General features: G+C 22.1%; 4 protein-coding genes across 6 annotated transcripts; all 4 read right to left on the reverse strand.

The window, feature by feature from the left end:
• Positions 1–212: 212 nt before the first annotated feature.
• LOC550735 (protein masquerade) lies at positions 213–8,390 on the reverse strand. 3 transcript variants are annotated; one of them, XM_026445660.1, is made up of 12 exons: positions 7,870–7,885; positions 7,006–7,107; positions 4,560–4,861; positions 4,279–4,312; positions 3,536–4,002; positions 3,204–3,413; positions 2,928–3,087; positions 2,324–2,503; positions 1,736–1,988; positions 1,330–1,607; positions 806–960; positions 213–503 (listed from the first exon to the last, which is right to left on the reverse strand). In XM_026445660.1, the coding sequence occupies exons 3-12, from the start codon at positions 4,740–4,742 to the stop codon at positions 336–338; spliced, it is 2,088 nt and encodes a 695-aa protein (XP_026301445.1). In that variant the 5' UTR covers positions 4,743–4,861; positions 7,006–7,107; positions 7,870–7,885; the 3' UTR covers positions 213–335. The 3 variants fall into 3 exon arrangements, with proteins under 3 accessions (XP_026301445.1, XP_026301444.1, XP_006563756.3); XM_026445659.1 differs by lacking the exon at positions 7,006–7,107 and having other exon boundaries at positions 2,928–3,051; positions 7,870–8,390; XM_006563693.3 differs by lacking the exon at positions 7,006–7,107 and having other exon boundaries at positions 7,870–8,390.
• Positions 8,391–9,546: 1,156 nt separating this feature from the next.
• On the reverse strand, positions 9,547–12,617 carry LOC724551 (BRCA1-associated RING domain protein 1). The gene is made up of 9 exons (XM_001120441.5): positions 12,338–12,617; positions 11,847–12,035; positions 11,455–11,611; positions 11,277–11,357; positions 10,948–11,144; positions 10,529–10,759; positions 10,317–10,426; positions 10,117–10,235; positions 9,547–10,028 (listed from the first exon to the last, which is right to left on the reverse strand). The coding sequence occupies exons 1-9, from the start codon at positions 12,406–12,408 to the stop codon at positions 9,657–9,659; spliced, it is 1,527 nt and encodes a 508-aa protein (XP_001120441.2). The 5' UTR covers positions 12,409–12,617; the 3' UTR covers positions 9,547–9,656.
• Positions 12,618–13,607: 990 nt separating this feature from the next.
• LOC552616 (iron-sulfur cluster assembly 1 homolog, mitochondrial) lies at positions 13,608–15,042 on the reverse strand. Its single transcript, XM_624990.5, has 3 exons — positions 14,910–15,042; positions 14,174–14,227; positions 13,608–13,934 (listed from the first exon to the last, which is right to left on the reverse strand). Exons 1-3 carry the CDS (start codon positions 14,991–14,993, stop codon positions 13,680–13,682), a joined length of 393 nt encoding a protein of 130 aa, XP_624993.1. The 5' UTR covers positions 14,994–15,042; the 3' UTR covers positions 13,608–13,679.
• Positions 15,043–15,517: 475 nt separating this feature from the next.
• Positions 15,518–18,304, reverse strand: LOC409550 (eukaryotic translation initiation factor 3 subunit D). The gene is made up of 3 exons (XM_006563695.3): positions 18,022–18,304; positions 17,903–17,948; positions 15,518–17,234 (listed from the first exon to the last, which is right to left on the reverse strand). The coding sequence occupies exons 1-3, from the start codon at positions 18,193–18,195 to the stop codon at positions 15,766–15,768; spliced, it is 1,689 nt and encodes a 562-aa protein (XP_006563758.1). The 5' UTR covers positions 18,196–18,304; the 3' UTR covers positions 15,518–15,765.
• Positions 18,305–19,002: the final 698 nt, after the last annotated feature.

The following is a 19,002-nucleotide window of genomic DNA, read 5'->3' on the forward strand; positions in this document are numbered from 1 at the left end:
TTATATTGCTATAACAAATGATTAGTTACCGTCAATTATTAAAAATAATTAATTATTAATTATTACGATATTTTAAATATAAATATTATCATATAATATCTTGAAATTTCTTTTGCATATATTATTGTATTTCCATTATGGATTATGAAAAATTTTTTCTTTTAGATATCATAATTTATATTTTATATGATTAAATAATTTTTTTTTTAATATTTTTTCATAAACATTTTGCTAGATACGTAACATGAAATGTTACATCATCAAGCGCGTAAAGGTACTATAATAATTCTTTAATAAATAAATATTTTAATTTTTATAAATAAAATATGAAAAAGCTAAACATTATTTACTGAAATAATTTGGTTGATCCAACCGATGAATGCCGAAACTTTAACATAAACCCCAGGAACATCCAATCTTCCACAACCGAATCCCCACGAAACAAGTCCAGCTAATTCATAGAATCCATCGTCTTGGCATACCAATGGACCTCCTCCATCTCCCTAAATATTAAGAGAGAAAAAATTTATACAATTATTATATATAATTATTTAAATAAAATTACAATGATTTACATTGATTATATAATATTTTATAATAACACATTTTATTTTATTTTTGAACAATTTTTTCTTCTAACTTTAAATTCACAACTCTCAACAGAATCAAAAATTAAAAAATCACAAGAATGATATATTAATTGTAAAATAATGCACAACTCATAAAAAAATAAAATAACAAAAGTGATTTTTTAGATGTATATTTCAATCTCTATATCATTATCAATAGACACATAGCATATTACCTGACATGCATCATTGCCTTGTTCACCACCAGCGCAAAAACTACTCGCTGGTAATATGAAAATTTTTTCAGTTACAGCATTCACTTTTCGTATACATTCTGCATCACTTACTACTGGTATTTCAGCTTCGCGTACTCGAAGCGGAATTGGGCCAGCTATACAAATATATATTTTATATATTTTATTATAAATATACAAATTAAATGTATATAAGATATTTAAGAAAAATTTAAGGAATGATTTTTCTAATAGCCGAAATATCTCGAAAATCAAGAATAAAGATATTGCATTTTCAATTTTACTTTTTAATTATTAAAAATTATTATTAATTATGGAAATTAAAAATCGATAAAAATATCTAGGTACAAATAAATTTTTTTATATGAACAAATATGGGAAATTTCAAATATAAGAGAACATAACATACAATTCTCAAATCAATTCTCAGTTTGAAATTGAGAGAGATACTATATTGAAATCTGCTATATGTCGTTTGAAAGAAAATACTAATATAAAAATATTACCTTCTCCCATATATCCGTAACCAGTAACGGTACATCGTTTACCAGCTGTATGACTAACTCCTCGCGCTGGTAAACATACTAGACAAACACCATCTTTGAGTTCTGCTTGGCCGTGAAGTTTTAACAATGCTATGTCGTTATCAAGGGTCTGACTATTATGATTATGATGAATATAAGTAGTTGCTACGCGCAAAGTTTGAGCACCAGGACTTCCATATTTCCTCGTTAAATCGTAATCACCTACCCTCACATAAATTGCATCGCCAGATCTTACAATACTGTAAATAAAAATAAGATAGAAGGTATTATTTATGTATTTATATTTTACTATGGGAATTATTATTAAATGAGATCAAGGAAATAGTATGGGACAAAATAATGGACGAAAATCAAGAATAAAATTTACTTTGTTACACAATGTGCAGCTGTCAATACCCATTGCGTGCCGATCAATGCACCACCGCAAAGATATTGATTATGGGCATTGATGAGACCAACGTGCCAACACCATTCATTAGCATCTGCATCTTCTCCTCCGACGACGCGTGCTTCTCTTTCAGAACTACGTACTTGAATTGGTCCACGGGAAGTTCCTTTTACACCACATACATATTTACTGTACACAGGACTTCTCATAGTTGTCGTACTTGTAGTTTCATCTACGAATATTATAATAATATTTTTATAATATTTTATTAAAAATATAGAATGATAATATGAAAATAACTAAATAATATACACGCAAGTTTTAATAATATATGTATATATGTGTACACTCACACACACATGAATTTTATAAAATAATTAAACGAATTATAATATTTTGTATTTCATACGTATTTTTTTGTATTCGATTAATGCTATTTCATTTAATATTATATTATATAGATTAATTAATCGTATTAAGCAAGGAATTACCGTATATATATAATAAGTATACAGAAATATATTTTCATAAAATTTATAAAAAATTGAAATATATTCCTTAACTTACATAAAACTGTCGTAAGTGGTGTTGTGTACGGTCTTGAGGTAACATACATGGTATCATTTCTATTACTTAAAATTGGTTCACTAGAATTTCCACCATTAAATTCCCGTATCAATGATTTTGGAGCGCAACATTGATGCCCTTGTTTTTTACACTTAAACAAATTCGTTAATTCAGCATTTCCTAGAAAAAAAAAAAGAAAAAAACAATAAGAAATTTTACTCATTATTATGCAACAAAGGATAATATTTCTCCTTATTTTAAAGATCCACGTACAAATTTATATATAATATAACAAATTTATTTGAAAGTTATTTAAAAATCATTTCATCGCGTTTTCTAATCAAACTTTGAAAAAAGTAGAAAGATGAAAAAGAAATATTTTAATAATTTATGAATAATTCGAAATCGACTTGAAAAAAATATGATAATCAATTGTTAGTGTCACATTAAGAATCATTTTATGCCAAATCTATCATTTTTTGAATTCATCAATATGTATAAAATCATTTTGAAAATAGAATATCTCATTCAATATACGTATAATTAATCTTTAATTTAATTTTTAAATAAAAATTGTAGAATAATAAGAAAAATAAATACTTACTGAAACAAGTAAACGATAAATAAGAAACGATACATGATCCAGGACATTCCGGGCGTAGATCTGGTGGTAGAGGTACTGTAGTGATCGACGGCCTTGATGTGGGCCTTGGCCTTGGCCTTGATGTCTGATACGGAGAAGACGGTGTCACTACGTTTACTGTCTATACGTCAACGTTTAATTTCAATTTTCTTCTTTCTATGGGTTTTTTATTTAACATCTTACTTGCCTCAATTTAATTGAAAGGATTCTACCGAAAAAAAAAAGAAATAGAATCACCTGCGGCGAACTCTTGGTGTTGTCACAACAAATATATCCTGATTGACAGGTCGCAGTCTTCGCTATTATTAAATTTGGCCGTTCACAAAAGGCTGCCATAATGGTCAATAAACAAAATCCAGGACACGGTTGTAATTTTGCTTGTGCCGGTTTCGTAGTTGATCCAATTGTCGTTGTTGTCATTGTTGTTGTTGTTGATGTTGTTGCTTCCTAATTATTATTATTATTATTATTATTGTATAATCATAATCGTATAAATATATGTAGTATTGATTTTAGAAAAAATATCAATTTTTATTTGTTGGAATTTATCGTTAGTTTTATCCCCTTACTGTTTTTAAAAAAGCATCGATAACGCAGCAAGATCCATCGTCACACTCGGCTTCTGTATCCACTTTATCGCATAGAAGAGCGAAGAAACCACTAACGCATTCACCTTTACACGGTTTTCTCATCGTGATCTTTGGTTTTATCGTTGTTATCGTTGTTGGTTGCTTTGTCGTTGTAATGGTGGTTGTTGCTACTGTGGTGCTAGAAATGCTCGTAGGAGAAACCATATTTGGTCTTACAGTTGGTGAAGAACCTTTGTAAGATGTATTGACACCCGTCTTCTCTTCGAAGCGGCTTGAATTTGTTCGATCGATGACTAACAATTCCGGTGGTGGTGAATCTCCAAACGCGTCTCTGGATACACAGCATTTGTATCCTGGCTTGCAAAGAGAGAGAGTGTCTATTACCAAAATCGCATCGCAGTAATCGGCAATTCTCTCTGCCATGCAAATTCCTGAACACGTTTTCGCTAGAAAAAACAATGTTATAATAAACACCGTTCAATCGTCGATTTTATAAGTTTTAATTGGATATCAATGTCAATTCCACAAAAAAAAAAAGGAAAAAAATTTGTAGTTTTATAAAATTCTAAAAATTATGAAAGAAATTGTGAAAAAGAAATCTATATTAATTATATTAAAATTTTGATGTTTACAAAATTTATCTAATATTAATATCTAACATATTCTTTTTTATTTTTTTATCATTTTTTTATAATATTTAATTAAGAATTAAAAATACATACATAACGTTTTATTGGCTGTCTCCTTTTGACTTTCCTGAAAAATAAATAAATTTTTAATTTATATCATTCATTCAAAAGATAATAGAGAAATATAACGAATAAATATTTTTTGTATGTCAACAATTTTTCAACAAAAATATAATTTTATTATATAACTTTTTCTTTATTTCACGTGTACTATGTAAACTGTGTATATCTATCTTATAAATTTCACGAATTCTATACTTTATCATCCTGTATGTAATAAAATAAAAATAATAATATTATTTTAACGAACATACAGAAGTAGTTTTTGAGGAGACTGTCGAGGACACTGTTGTAAGCGCTGTTGAAGATGTTGTTGGTGTACTCGTAGTTATCGTTGTCTTAACGGTAGTGACAACTGTTGATGTAGAATCATCGTCATTGGCAATATTTTCAGAAGTTCCGGTACTATTTATAGGTGCCTCGATACAACATCGCATACTAGCAGGGCATTGTACATGTTCAAGAACTTCGTAACATATTAATGTTGCAAATGCGTGTACACATACACCTGGACAATCTGCACTATTGGCTGTACTTGTTATAGAATCCAATAGACCTGTGAAAAAGTAAAAGCATCCAAATTAACGCATTTTTATGATAAAATTGCAACTATTGTTTTTTCCATTTTCCGTTTTCCTAAATCATTATTACGATTATAAATTATATTAAAGTTGTAAAAATATTATTGAATGGAATGAAAGTTAAGAGTATGTGTATTATATTATTTTATTTATAATGTCAAATAATATAAAAAGATTTATAGGATTTTAAGGATAGATAATATTTGACAAAAGATAAAAGAAAAAAATAAGAATCTTAATAAACATTGAAGAATTAATAATTTCCAAAATTATACATTATATTAATTATCCAACAATTGTATGGAAATTTTTTGTTTCTGTTCAAAGTGAACAATTTATTCTTAGAATTGTTCTTAATTATTCTTAATTCTTCTAGAAATTAATGCTGTGTAATAACAATAGATTATAATAATAAAAACGATAGGAAATATTCATTTGTAACATATTTATCTATATTTAAATTTTAGCTAGTAGCAAAACGATATATGTAATAATATATAATATATAAATATTTTATTAATATAGTTTAAAAATATATATACATATATATATATATATATATATATATATATATAAAATAATATATAGTTTATAAAAAAAATAGTTTTCTTTGATTTTTTTCATTTTTTTAATAGAGTTTGTATTAAATCTTTCGATACGATTGTATAATTAGAGTCACATATCGTTATGAATGAATAATATATAATTTACAATTTTGATTCAATATAATAAATATTTTCCAATTTATGATTACATTTTTATAATAATTTTTATAAATAAATAATTTTAATAAAATGAAAAAATTCGTATAGTTCATAATATAAATTTCTGCCTTAGCTGTTTTCACTTTAGCAGGCATAACGGCCCAAATAAACATAACGGTAGTTAATTAAACGACTCGACTTCATCGCATGACCGTTTTTGATATTATATATATGTACATTTTTTCTCATTTAATTGTCTTAGATTGATAATAAATTCATCTTATACATATATTCAATTAATATGTATATTAATATACATACATATATATATTATATTATAGATATATATTATTAATTATTACATTTATTTACAATTATTAATTATATCGTATCTATATGAATTTCAGAAAATTGGATGGAAAATTAATTTCATGAGCAATTAAAAGGATAAAATAATCGTTTCAACCGAATTGAAATTGGAAACATATTTGAAAAATAAAAAAAGGAACATCGACAAAAAATTTCAATAATGGAATTTTAAACGTTACATGTTTTATATATACACATTTTGTATATATACAATTAAAAAATAAAAAATGAAAAATTCTACGGAATACGAAATTGTTTATATTCTTGAATAACTGAAAACTAAATTATTATACGTACGTTTAAATATATATTTGATTTAAAATTCGAATGTAGATTTTATAGATTTATTTTATCTATTATATTATGTATAAATTAAAATACATATCTAATATATTCAATATAATATTTTGAATTTAAATAGTTTAAATTATGATAAATTATATAAAAAAAATTCAAATTATTATAATTCCAATTGTTTTAATTAATTTAACCATATAATTTTTACAAAGATTAGTAAAAATATGTTGAATACTTATGCCAGAAAAAAAAGATATATGAAATAAATTATTTTTCATGTAAAAATATACATTTATTTTTATATTATTGTTTAATTAATTACTACTATTTCATTTAAAAGTTATATTTTATTTATTCTATTAATTTTTTTGTCATTTAATTTATGGAAACAAAATTAATAAAAAATTATTATGTATTAATTTAAATAACCTAAATGTTAATAAATTATTTTAATATTAAAAATTATTTTTTTTACAAATTAAAATTATATAAAAAAAATATATCAAGATAATTTCAAATATATGCAAATATTAAAATCTTCGATATAATTTTTTGTTATGAAAATTGTGAAAATAATTATTAAAAATTGAATTTTCTTTGACTCAATTCAAAAGATATTATCCAAAAACAAATATTCATTAAAATATACAAAATTTACTAATTTGCTAATAATATCTTTTCTATTGTAGAATTTTATTATTATAATTTTCAACATCGATTGTTAATTACGTATATGTATTATCGCATACTTTTTCAAGTTTGTGAATGGCCTCACCAACAGAGGATTGAGTGTTATCCGCATAGCGTTGAAAGACTCCTAAGTGGGACAATCGCATCCTTCCAGATACTACCTATACAAGCGTGTACAGCATACATTCACGCACGCGAATTTCTATTTCTCGAAACCTCTTCTGTTATGAACTAATTTTATTTACGACTATTATTTATATTAAATATATTTTAATAAACTATTTGCTAGTTTAAATTAAAAATTAAAAATTCAATCAAAAATTATTCTATATCTAATAAAAATATTAACAAGGAAAAAAAAAAAATATGAGTAATATTTGAATTTTTAATTTTAATTTTATTTTAATCAATTCTTTAAATTTTTTTGAAATTTTATATTTCTATTCACTATTTATAAAATTGATTTTCTCGTTCCTTCTCTTGAGATATTATCCATAAATTGTTATATCTATCAATTAAAAAAGTAAATAGATTAAAAAAGATTTAAACAAGATAGATAGATTAAATATAATTTAAAATGTTATAATTATAATACTAAAAATTCATTATCGTTTTACCAATATTAATAATGTTATCAATTATCTATATAAATAAATATAAATAATATTTCAGATTTCTTTCTAAATGTTAAATTATATTTAAATTATTATTAGATTAAATGATTTATTTCGAATATAATTTAAATATATAAGTTTAAAATAAAAAATTAAGGATTAAAAATTAACGCGAAAACGCGAAGAAATAAAATGAAAAATATATATAAATGGCAAAAAAAACAAAGTATTTTGAAAAATATTTGAATATACAATAAGTAATAATTAAAAGTACAATAAGAATAAAAATAAATAATCTGACTTGTTTACCTGATAAGAAACTACCAGCTAAAGAATCGTCGTCTTGAGCAGAGATCAATCCGCTAAGTAGGAGGAAAAGGGCGATGCCCCCAGGGAATGTTCTCAGTATCATCTTCGCTTCCTTCATTTTCTCTCTGTCTTTCTTTCTTTTCTCCCTCTTTCTCTTTCTTTTTTGCTTCTTTTTCTTCAATTTAAGAAGGTAACCGCAAAAACAGTTAAAGGAAGACACACTGTGTCGTTACCCGGTTCGAACACGTGCGTGTCAAACTGCTTTACCGCGAGTTCGGCAGCCACGGTATTATGCGGGCTCGCATTGCCTGTTAGACTTGTTTGACTGACTGACTGACTGACTGAGAAGGTATCGGGCCCACTTGTGGGTCAGGGTGCGGGTCCCCTCTTTTACACCAGTCAGAAAAAGGAGAGAAAAGAACGAAGACAGGGAAGTAAAGAGAACATTCGTCAACGACCTCACTGAGAATTACTTAAAAAGAAGGGGAAGGGTTGTTGCATTAATATCAGATATTTTTGAAAATTCATCATTGTTAAAAGCTTTAATTATGATTATAAATTAATGATAAAATTTTTTATAAAAAAGAAAAATAAATAATAAATAAAAAAAAATTAATATAAATTAATTCATTTTAATAAAAATTAAACAACTAAATTTTACAATTTATTTAATAACTAATTAATGATTAATAATATTTTTTGATAATAATAATTATAAAATTGATTACCAGTTTAAATTTCTTTAAAGTCATATATTAACATTGGTTTAAAAATTAATAATAAAATTTTATTTATTTGTTATTAAATTGTTATTATGTATTAAATATTATTTATATTACAATATTTTTATGATAATTTAATAAATAATAACTTTTAATTGAAATATTCAATTTATAAATGATTAATAATCAAATATTTATCTATTTTTGCAAATTTTATCATTAAGATTGTTATAATATCTTAACAAAAGACATATTATAATATTATTATGTATATTATCTTTAAAATACCCATTTATATCCATTTTTATTTCATTATATTCAAAGTATAAGTAATACTTTGTTATTTTAATCTTACAAATTTTCTCAATTTATTGATTTTTATTTTTATATTAAATTTTTCTTTCATATCTTATTTGATTTTATATATATTATATTATATATATAATATATATATATTTGAATCTCTTTTTTTCCCTATCTTTTACGTTCTCTTTCTTTCTCTTTCTCATTCACTCACTCACTCCCTTCTAACTTTCTTTCGTTCCCTCTTTCTTACCGCATGTATATGTATACGTGCACGACTAGCGGTACTTTACCCGTAAATGTACGGGATACCGTACGATATTTCCCTTTGGAATTTATCATTCTTTACGCAACGATCAATCCTTCATAATCATAGTATTGCATTAATATAAATATTACCCCTTTTAAGAATTTAAACATAAGAAATATATTTTATAATACATTTTTGAAATTTAATTATTAATTTAAATATTTTAATTGTCATTACTAAATTATATTTAAACAAAAATTAAAATATTTTATATTTTTAAAAATTAAAAATATTTTGTTTAAATAAGTTATTATTATAATTATTATAATTATATATATAAGTTTAATTATATATATATATATATATATATATATATATAATTATATAATAAGAAATCTATAATTCTATTAAAAATTACATTATATTTGTTAATATTATTAAATTACATGTAAAAATTATATAAACAAAATATATGTATAATTAAATATTAATTAAAATTAATTAATAAAATATTAATTAAGTAAACCTAATTGTAATGGGTCAACTAATGTAAATTTTTCTATACATTCAATTAGCCATATAAGTGGTAGTGTTTTTATATGTGGCATATTATATTTTATACGTGGTTCATCTTTCTCTGGTATATAGATGATATAATGTGTACATTCATGTAAAGAATGATTAGGTTCATTAGCAATATGAAAAGGAACAAATTGTTCTTTGATTTTTATATCTTCTGGATTTGGTTCTCTTTTCAAAATTATTCCTCCACCTTCTTGCACAAGTGTAATTAAAGCATCTTTTGTTAAATGTATATCATTTATATAAATATCTTTTGATTGAAACGCAAAATAAAAATAACACTGATTAAAAAGACCTGGATTCTAAAAACATAATAAGAAGATATATATTTGTTAATATTATTTATTTATATTACAAATGATTGAGTTATATATATAAAATTAACTTTACCCAATTTTGTGCACTTTCTCTAGCTTTTTTTGGAATACCTTTAATTGGTGCACCACTAACTTCGAATAGTTCTAAATCTCCTTTTAATATATCACTTATATCCATGCTTAGCTGAATCCCTTTAAAAAAAATATTATAAAAATTAATTTTTAAAACTATATGTAAATTATTTATTTATATTATATATATATCATAAATACATTCACTATTAAGTAACCAAATTCCACGCACAAGTGCTATCATTACATCATATGATAATTGAATGATATTTTTGTCATTAGCTTCCACTATAACATGAGTTACAGATGGTCTATAACATAAAAAATATATCATGCAGCATTTATAATCTCTTGAATTTAAAGATATAATTTAATGATATAATACTATACAAATTAAAAGAAAAAAATAGTACCGAAAAGCAGACATAATTTTAATTTTATGCTTTAAAGCTATTTCATTCAAATATTTTTTATTTTCTTCTCGTAAGTTTAATGGATATATAACAATTGTATCAAATGTTTGTTGTGCAGAAAATGACTTACTAAAACTACAATTATGATTTACAATTTCTTTATTTGTATCATCAAATTCATTTTCATCTTTTAGAATATCCCATATCTCAGTATTTGGTTCACAATAGTCTCTGAAAACAATACAATATAAAGTAATAACATAAAATAATAATATAATATTCATATATATATTATATATATAAAATACGTATCAACAATTCTATATAAATTTTATTATATTATAATAATTTTATTATTAAAAATACATGTTTAATATATTAATAAATTATTTATTATAAAATAATTAATTGACACATACATGGGTTTTTTACCATAATCATCATATACATTTTTATTAGCTGAATACTTTAATAATATTTTTACTTCTGCCAATCTATTATTTATAACTGCATCATGTAAAGCTCTTCTATTTAATATACCAGGTGTATTTGGTAATGCTCCACATTCTAATAATAGCTGACATATATTTGTATATCCAAAATTTACAACTTCTTGCTATAAAAAAAATTTATATATATAATATATAAATTTATATATATAATATTTATATATATATAAAATTTATATATATAATATATAAATAGCATAAAAATAATTAAAAAAATTATTATAGGATAATATAATTACCAAAGGTGTCCAACCAGTGAAATCTTTTGTATTTGGATTAGCACCAGCAGCTAATAAATTTTTTACACGGCATTCTTGATTCTGCAAGTATATGATAAAATTATTAAATTTTGTTTGATGTTTAAAGTTTAATTATATTTTGTAATTATTTCAAATATTATAAACAATAAAAAGTAACCTTCACACATGCAATATGTAAATATGTTTCTCCTTTAGCATTTGGTTTATTTATATTCTTTGGTGTAGTATATTTTGTATTATTTATACAAATAGAATTGTTTGTTATTGCAGGCAATTCTATTGCATTTGAATTTGTAGTTGAATTCCATAAATCTCTATTAAATTTATATCAATTATATATTAATAAGATATAAAATATATTATATTAAGATTTTAAAAAACTATATAAAATTTACATAAAATTTTTAAATAATATTGTCAACAATATATCTCAATGTTAAAAAAATCTTTATATCATATTATTATTTACGTTTAATTATATATTTCAAATAATTTGAATATATTATAAAAGATGAATGTTATGAATATATAAGTACAAATTTATAATACCTTTCCTGTATTATTTCTGCAATGTTATTACAATAAGAAACAAGACTTTTAATTAAATGATCATTACATATTTCGAGTGGTCGTACAGGTATGTTACATATTACACATTTTAAATCATTTTTAATGCATTCTTTACAAAAAAAATGGCAACAATTAGTATATCTTGTTGCATTTATTGGCTCATTTCCGCTAAAATTAAAAAAAAACTATATTTATTTAAAAAAAAATTATATAAAAACTTTAAAATTGAACGAAAGAATTTCATATTTTATAAATTATGAAGAGGTTTTAATTCTAAAATTGATAAATAAATAATAAAATTCAATGGTAAATTATATATAAATAACATTATTAAATTATAAATAAATAACATATGAAGTTTAAAGAATAATATGTAATATATATTTTAATTAATTATTTTGATTTATTTATTCTTTATATTAATTATTTTTATTATATAATATTTATCTTAATTATTTTAAAATTCTTACCATTTGCAACATTTTAACACGTTTGCAAAACTTCTTAAAGCATGACGAGTATTTTCCCATGAAGTATTCATTTTCAATTATTAGAATGTATTGTATTATGTTAGAAATTTTTTTATTATTTTTTTTATAATATATCACTTTTTAAAAATTAAGTGAATATCATTTATTTTTCCACTTCAATACTTCTCAATATTTATCAACTGGTATGTGGCTCCCCGTAGTGGAAATTTAAGTGTATTATATATGAATAATATTATGGAAGTAGTAAATTTTCATGATTTCATTTCAATTGCTATCATTTATCATTTAAATGCATCAAAAATATATGTTGGATTTTATATATAATTTGAAGTTATGTTTAAAATATATAATAAATATTCATGAACAATTTCATGCATTTTATTCAAAAGATTGGTGTACTTCACGATTATTATGAATGGACGAAAAGCTGTTACCTACGAAGAGTAAATTGTACGCTTTTTGGTATGGATGATTTATTTTTTAAAAAATATTCATAAAATTTTTCATACAATTTTCGAAAAAAAGATATTACGAAAATATATCACGTTTATTTAGTCTTAAAAAAATAGTAATTACACGTGATACAAAATATCATAGCCAACATATACAATTACATATATATATATATATATATATATATATATATATCTTTAATAAATACATATAACACATAATTATAATAAATGTCAAAATATAAATGTATGTACATAATAATGATAAATAAATTTTTAATAAACTTATTGTACAATCAAAATTTTGCTAACTATTATACATCTATATATAATTATTTTATATGTAACACTTAATTACAAAATAAATATACAATATTACATAATTAATTCTATATCATACTTACATTTTAAATTTAGATTGAATCTGTTAATAAATTTATTATTTATATAAAAATATTTTATAAGAATATATAAATGATTTTTTTTTCTAAATTTTTACCAATTCAAATTTAAATTCACCTATGATAATTGTTATATATTCCTTCATATCTTGTAACATCATGTAATCATGTGCATGTATATGTGTAAATGTAATATTGTATAATGTTACATCTGTCATACTATCAATTTTTCCTTCTCTAACAAAAGAAACTTTTAATAAACAATAGTAGATTTTTCTTCTATTACCTTTATATGACATCTTTAATATTATAATTATTATAAATTTTAAGATTAAATATCCAAATTGGTGGATATTTATAGAAAAAATTAAAAAAGTGTCATTTAATAAAGTTATATGCTTATAAACTTACATTTTACTAAAATTTGTCAATTGAATGATCTATGTTAACTACAATTTTATAAAGTAACTAAACGGAGAAACTTTCTCCACATCCACACGTGCCTTTGATATTTGGATTATTAAAAATAAATTCAGAACTTAATTTAGTTTCTATATAATCCATTTCGGTACCTAATAAAGATAATTGTGCCTTTTTGTCGATCATAATACAAACACCATCTTGAACAACTTCTTCATCAAGTTTAGACTTTTCTTTGGCATAATCAAGAGTATAACTAAGACCATTACATCCTCGTTGTTTCACACTTACTCTTAAACCAATCTGAAATAAAAAATAATTATTTGATTTTATAATCAATTGCATATATTTAATTTTTTAATAATTGTGCCAAGAGAAAGAGAGCCAAAAATCAAAGTATTGGAAAAAAACATGTTGATATGACAAAATATATTACATATTTTTATATAACTAATATTTTTTTTTTTAATAAATGCAATGTTTAAATTATTTTATAGCAAAATAAATAATATTTCAATGATAATTAAAATATATTTACTTACAAATTCACTTTTATCTTTCAATAATTCCTTGATTTTTTTTACTGCACTTGGTGTCTGTAATTATAAAATTCAAATTACACATATAAATAAATAAAAATAATATAATGTAAAAAATATTTCTTATAAGAACATAAATTTTAAAATATTTTTATTTACAATAATAAAAATACAATAATTTTATATAAATATTAATAGAATTTTTTATATATATTCTATAATTAATTTTATACATTTATAAAATTATTAATTGTATTAATAGAAATATTGCTTAAAATTTTCTATAATTTTATATTTAATATATAATGATAATTAAAATTAAGATTTATAAATAGCTATTAATAATTATAAGCTATCTGTATCATGTACTGTATATTTAAAAAAAAACTTATATTATTATATTATTTAATAATTAAAGAATAATTTGAGATATTTTAAAATATATTATTTGATAATATATAATCATATTTACTTTCAAAAAAATTGATTAAATATATAAAAAGATATAAAATACATAAATATAAAATACATTTCTATTAAGATTAAAGAAATACTATATATATTAAAATTATTTTTAAAAATAAAAATTGAACGTCAAATTTCAACGTGAATTAAAAACTTAACCTCAATTTTTCAATACTTATAATACATATAAATTCATAATAATATTAATTAATATTATGTATTAATAATTCAAAACTATTAAAAATATATATATATATGTTAATTATTTACTTACTAAAGTAAGCGCAGCGCGCGTGGCTAATATTTTTCTACCTTTGACAGCACGAACTGTCGCTGCAGCAACCATGGAAGAAGCCATATTGATCTTTTAACACTTTATAGTATTGTATAATATATATAGTAACGAATATGAAGTCTTAATTTTTTATTAAATTTTTATTTATTGGCAAAGGCATATTATTATTATATATAATAATTTTTTTTATGTTCATCATCAAAGAGATGAAAAATATTGTATAAATTTTCTAAGTTAAGCATTAAATTTAATTTTTTTAGAATTAAAATCTTCTTAAAGATAATATAGAAAAGATAATATAGAAAAGATAGATAATATAAAAAAAATATAATTTTTTTATAAATATGTAATTTTTAATTAAAATTCAAAAAATGAAAATAAGTAAATAATAATAAATCTATAAATTGGATAAAAAATAAAAAATTCACTTAATAGAATATTAAAATAAAAAAATTTTTTATATATAACTACGAAAAAAATCAATAATTATAAAAATTCTATTATTTAACAAAAGGAAATGTAAAAAGAGAAAAATATTCGGATGATTAATAATAATAATAAAAAAAAAAATAATTAAAAAAAAACAATTTTATATAAGTTGAAGTTTTTTGAGTTTTTTTATTTTGTATAAAACAATTATTTAATATTAATATAGTTATTTATTTATATCAATATAAATTAAAATTAGTTTATAAAGGTTTTTAGAATTGGATAAAAAAAAAATAGATTTAAGATTTATTTATTATGCCACTTTCTTTTCTTCTTAAAATACATGTTTATGATAAATCAATGATTTTTAAGATAGTTCAAAGAAGTTCAAGAAAATTTAAAACTGTTAACTTTGAAAAGCATCATTAACAGGTTCATCATCATCTTCATCTTCTTCTCCTTCACTTTCAAATGTGTTATCTGGAATATCGTATAATCTTATCATTGGTTTATTTGGATCTTTCATAATTAAATATTTTCCATCTTTTTGTTTCATGCAAATATCAATAATGCATCGTAAAATACCCCATGCATTATCCATATTAAGATTAATTTGTGTTGCAAATTCATTTGGCTTATATTGCTGTGTACCAAGAATAACATGTTTACTAGAATCTCTAACCATTGCTCTAGAAACATAACCGAATTTCAATTGATCTGAACCAGCTAATAATGCTTGAACAGTCCATTTGGCTAACTTGCAAGCATTATTGCGCAATTCATTTGCCAATACTGCACCACGCTGTGTATCTAATTTTTGTCTCCATTCAACTCCATTAGCTAATTTTGAATCCCATTCATTTAAAGCTTTAATTGTTAAAAATTGAATTTCATTATTAGGACCTTGCATCACAGCATCATGTTCACATCTTGCGACAAGAACAATTCCATTATTTAAATCCCATTTTCTATATCGATATGCAACACTGGCAACATCACCTTCTTCTTCTTCTGAAATAAATGGATTTCCTTCTTCAAATTTATATCTAGGTTCATTTGATTTTAATACTTGTTGAGAAAAATTATGATTAATAAATGTAGCTTCTAAAGCTAAATTTCTGGGAGAATTTAAAGAATTTCCATCATCTTGAGGAGGCTCAACACTGGTTTCATTTACAGTTAAGAGATCAAATTCAGTATTATCTCGTTTATCAAAGAATAACTTATCTCCAATTTTTTCAATTACAATATCCCATGAATAATTGCTACGAGTACAACACATTATTGTTGCTAAAATTGCATCTGTAGCATAAACATTTCCTTCTGTTTTTGAAAGTTTACGAATTATTGGATCATCAGTAGTAGTAACTGTATGAAAGATTCTATCAATTCTTTGTAGTGGCTTTTCACTTTTAACATTCACTCTATCATAAGTTTTATCATAATACTCAAGAGAGCCACAACATAAAATATCTTCTCCATCTTTTACACCAGGTAAGGACAATTTAGCTAAACGTGGAAAATCCATTTCTTCAATAGTTACCCAATCAGGCCTTACAGTAACAGATGCATCGCGAATTTTAATTGGGGGTTGATTTTTATGATTACGTAATCCTTGTTGTCTGCCCCAACGTTTTGCTTGTCCTTTGCGATCTCTTTCACGAAGTTTTAATTTACCAAGTTGTTGCATTTGACTCAATGAACCACGTTGACTTCCTCGACCACGTAAATTTCTTTGATTATGGCGGAACCGACCACCACGTTGATAAGGTGGTTTTTGTACACGAGTTGTATCAACTAAATGAAAAGTTGTTTCATCTTCATCATGATAATACGCATATTGACTCCCTGAACCAAATTGTGATGTATATTTGTCTGTAAACAATTAAAAAATTTTTTTCTTAAAAATTTTCTTAAGTTAATGAATAAAACATTTTATCTTACAATGATCTTTTGCTATTTTAAATTGTAATTAAATAATTATTGAATATAATTATATTATAAGATATAAATTATTTAATAATGCTTACATTAAAGAAAAAATTCTATTTTTTTTTTAAATGATTTTAATTGTTTGTAAATTATGAAAAAAAATTGAATTTTAAGATAGAAATAACAATTTATTTATATTATTTGTATTTTATTAATTATTGCTCAAATAAAAAATTATATAAATAATTAAAATTACATAAATTTTTTTAACAATATAATTCAAAATCTAATGATTCTAAATTATATTATTTTGTAATAATTATTTTAAAATCTTATTAACATTTATTACTAAAATAATCATAAAATTTTTTTCTTTTCGTATTAAAAATTAAATTTAAAAAATATTCAAAATAATAGATTAAATTTTCAATTTTATTTTTTTAAGTTTGTTTCTTAATATTTATATTATAATAATTTAATAAATATTGAAAATATAATTAATATTAATTAAACAATTAAAAATAAACTCTTTATAACTATAATATAAAAATAAATAAATAACAACAAATAAAAGTTTATATAAATTAAATTTAAAAAATGGGAATACTTACTGGGAAATTTTTTATCTTGAAAAGCCGGTGTAGTCCAATCAGATATCTATTTCAAAAAATAATAAAAATATAAAATATATTCATAAATAAAGAATACAGAAACTACATTTGTCACCAACCTTTCCCAGTCTATCGCCTTTTGAAAATGGTTGATAAGGTATATCCTTAAATTGATCAGGTAATTCACAAGGACCCCATCCATCGGGATTATGTTGTATTGCAGGAGCTTGAAAATGAGCTATTTCTTCTTCTCTTTGAACAGCATCTTCTAGGACTACCACGTCGTCCGTCATTCTGTATTTTTAATACAGGTTACACGTTAAAACGTGAGAGAGAATCCATGGACACGATGGCAAAATCTACTTGCCGGAAAGATCGGCGACGCCATGATACTTAAAATAAAAGTTCATTCATACTACTTATATATAATACATATAATATATATAATAATTTTAGTTAAAACTTTTCGTCAATAATTTGTATATATATATATTTAATTTACTTAATATTAAATATAAAATATTTATTACTACTTTATTTTAATTACTATTTTAATTTCAATATTTTTAAATACTTATCGATTAAATTAATTATTTATATAATCTTAATAAAAAGAATTTTCAAATATAAGAATGTAATTAGTTTAATTAATCATTATATATTATAATTTATTAAAAAGAATAATACTAATTTTTTTAAATGAAAATTTTAATATATATTTTAAAATAAATATAATAGAATTTACATACACACATGTATGTGTATACATATATATATATTTTATATATATATATGTATAATATATAACATTTTAATTTATAATTATTAAACTAATATATATTATATAAAACTAAATATGTTTTTAATTAATGTAATATAAATTAAATATTATATTGTAATCTAATCTTTATATATATAAATATATTCAAATCATTATTAAAAAAAAATTTTGTCTCAATAATATAATTTTATAATAATAAAATTTAAATAAATTGATAAGCGATAAATGGTATCAATATAATTTTTTAAATAATCAATATTTTATTTTCGAAATTTTTTTGTTTCTTTTTTATATTTCAATTATGTTGCTGTATAATTTG

This window comes from Apis mellifera, linkage group LG15 (assembly GCF_003254395.2).
Source record: "Apis mellifera strain DH4 linkage group LG15, Amel_HAv3.1, whole genome shotgun sequence".
NCBI lineage: Eukaryota > Metazoa > Arthropoda > Insecta > Hymenoptera > Apidae > Apis > Apis mellifera.

Coding starts and splice junctions, on each gene's coding strand:
- LOC550735 (XM_006563693.3), bottom strand. CDS start 7,987: ATGAAGGAAGCGAAGATGATACTGAGAACATTCCCTGGGGGCATCGCC. Junction 3,414..3,535: donor TCGATGCTTTTTTAAAAACA/GTAAGGGGATAA, acceptor AATAATAATTAG/GAAGCAACAACATCAACAAC. Junction 1,608..1,735: donor GCTGCACATTGTGTAACAAA/GTAAATTTTATT, acceptor TTTTATTTACAG/TATTGTAAGATCTGGCGATG.
- LOC724551 (XM_001120441.5), bottom strand. CDS start 12,408: ATGAATACTTCATGGGAAAATACTCGTCATGCTTTAAGAAGTTTTGCA. Junction 10,236..10,316: donor TTGGTTACTTAATAGTGAAT/GTATTTATGATA, acceptor TTTTTTTTAAAG/GGATTCAGCTAAGCATGGAT. Junction 10,029..10,116: donor GAGAAAGTGCACAAAATTGG/GTAAAGTTAATT, acceptor TTATGTTTTTAG/AATCCAGGTCTTTTTAATCA.
- LOC552616 (XM_624990.5), bottom strand. CDS start 14,993: ATGGCTTCTTCCATGGTTGCTGCAGCGACAGTTCGTGCTGTCAAAGGT. Junction 14,228..14,909: donor CGCGCGCTGCGCTTACTTTA/GTAAGTAAATAA, acceptor TTATAATTACAG/ACACCAAGTGCAGTAAAAAA. Junction 13,935..14,173: donor TGAAAGATAAAAGTGAATTT/GTAAGTAAATAT, acceptor TTTTTATTTCAG/ATTGGTTTAAGAGTAAGTGT.
- LOC409550 (XM_006563695.3), bottom strand. CDS start 18,195: ATGACGGACGACGTGGTAGTCCTAGAAGATGCTGTTCAAAGAGAAGAA. Junction 17,949..18,021: donor AAGGCGATAGACTGGGAAAG/GTTGGTGACAAA, acceptor TTTTTGAAATAG/ATATCTGATTGGACTACACC. Junction 17,235..17,902: donor TCAAGATAAAAAATTTCCCA/GTAAGTATTCCC, acceptor AATTGTTTACAG/ACAAATATACATCACAATTT.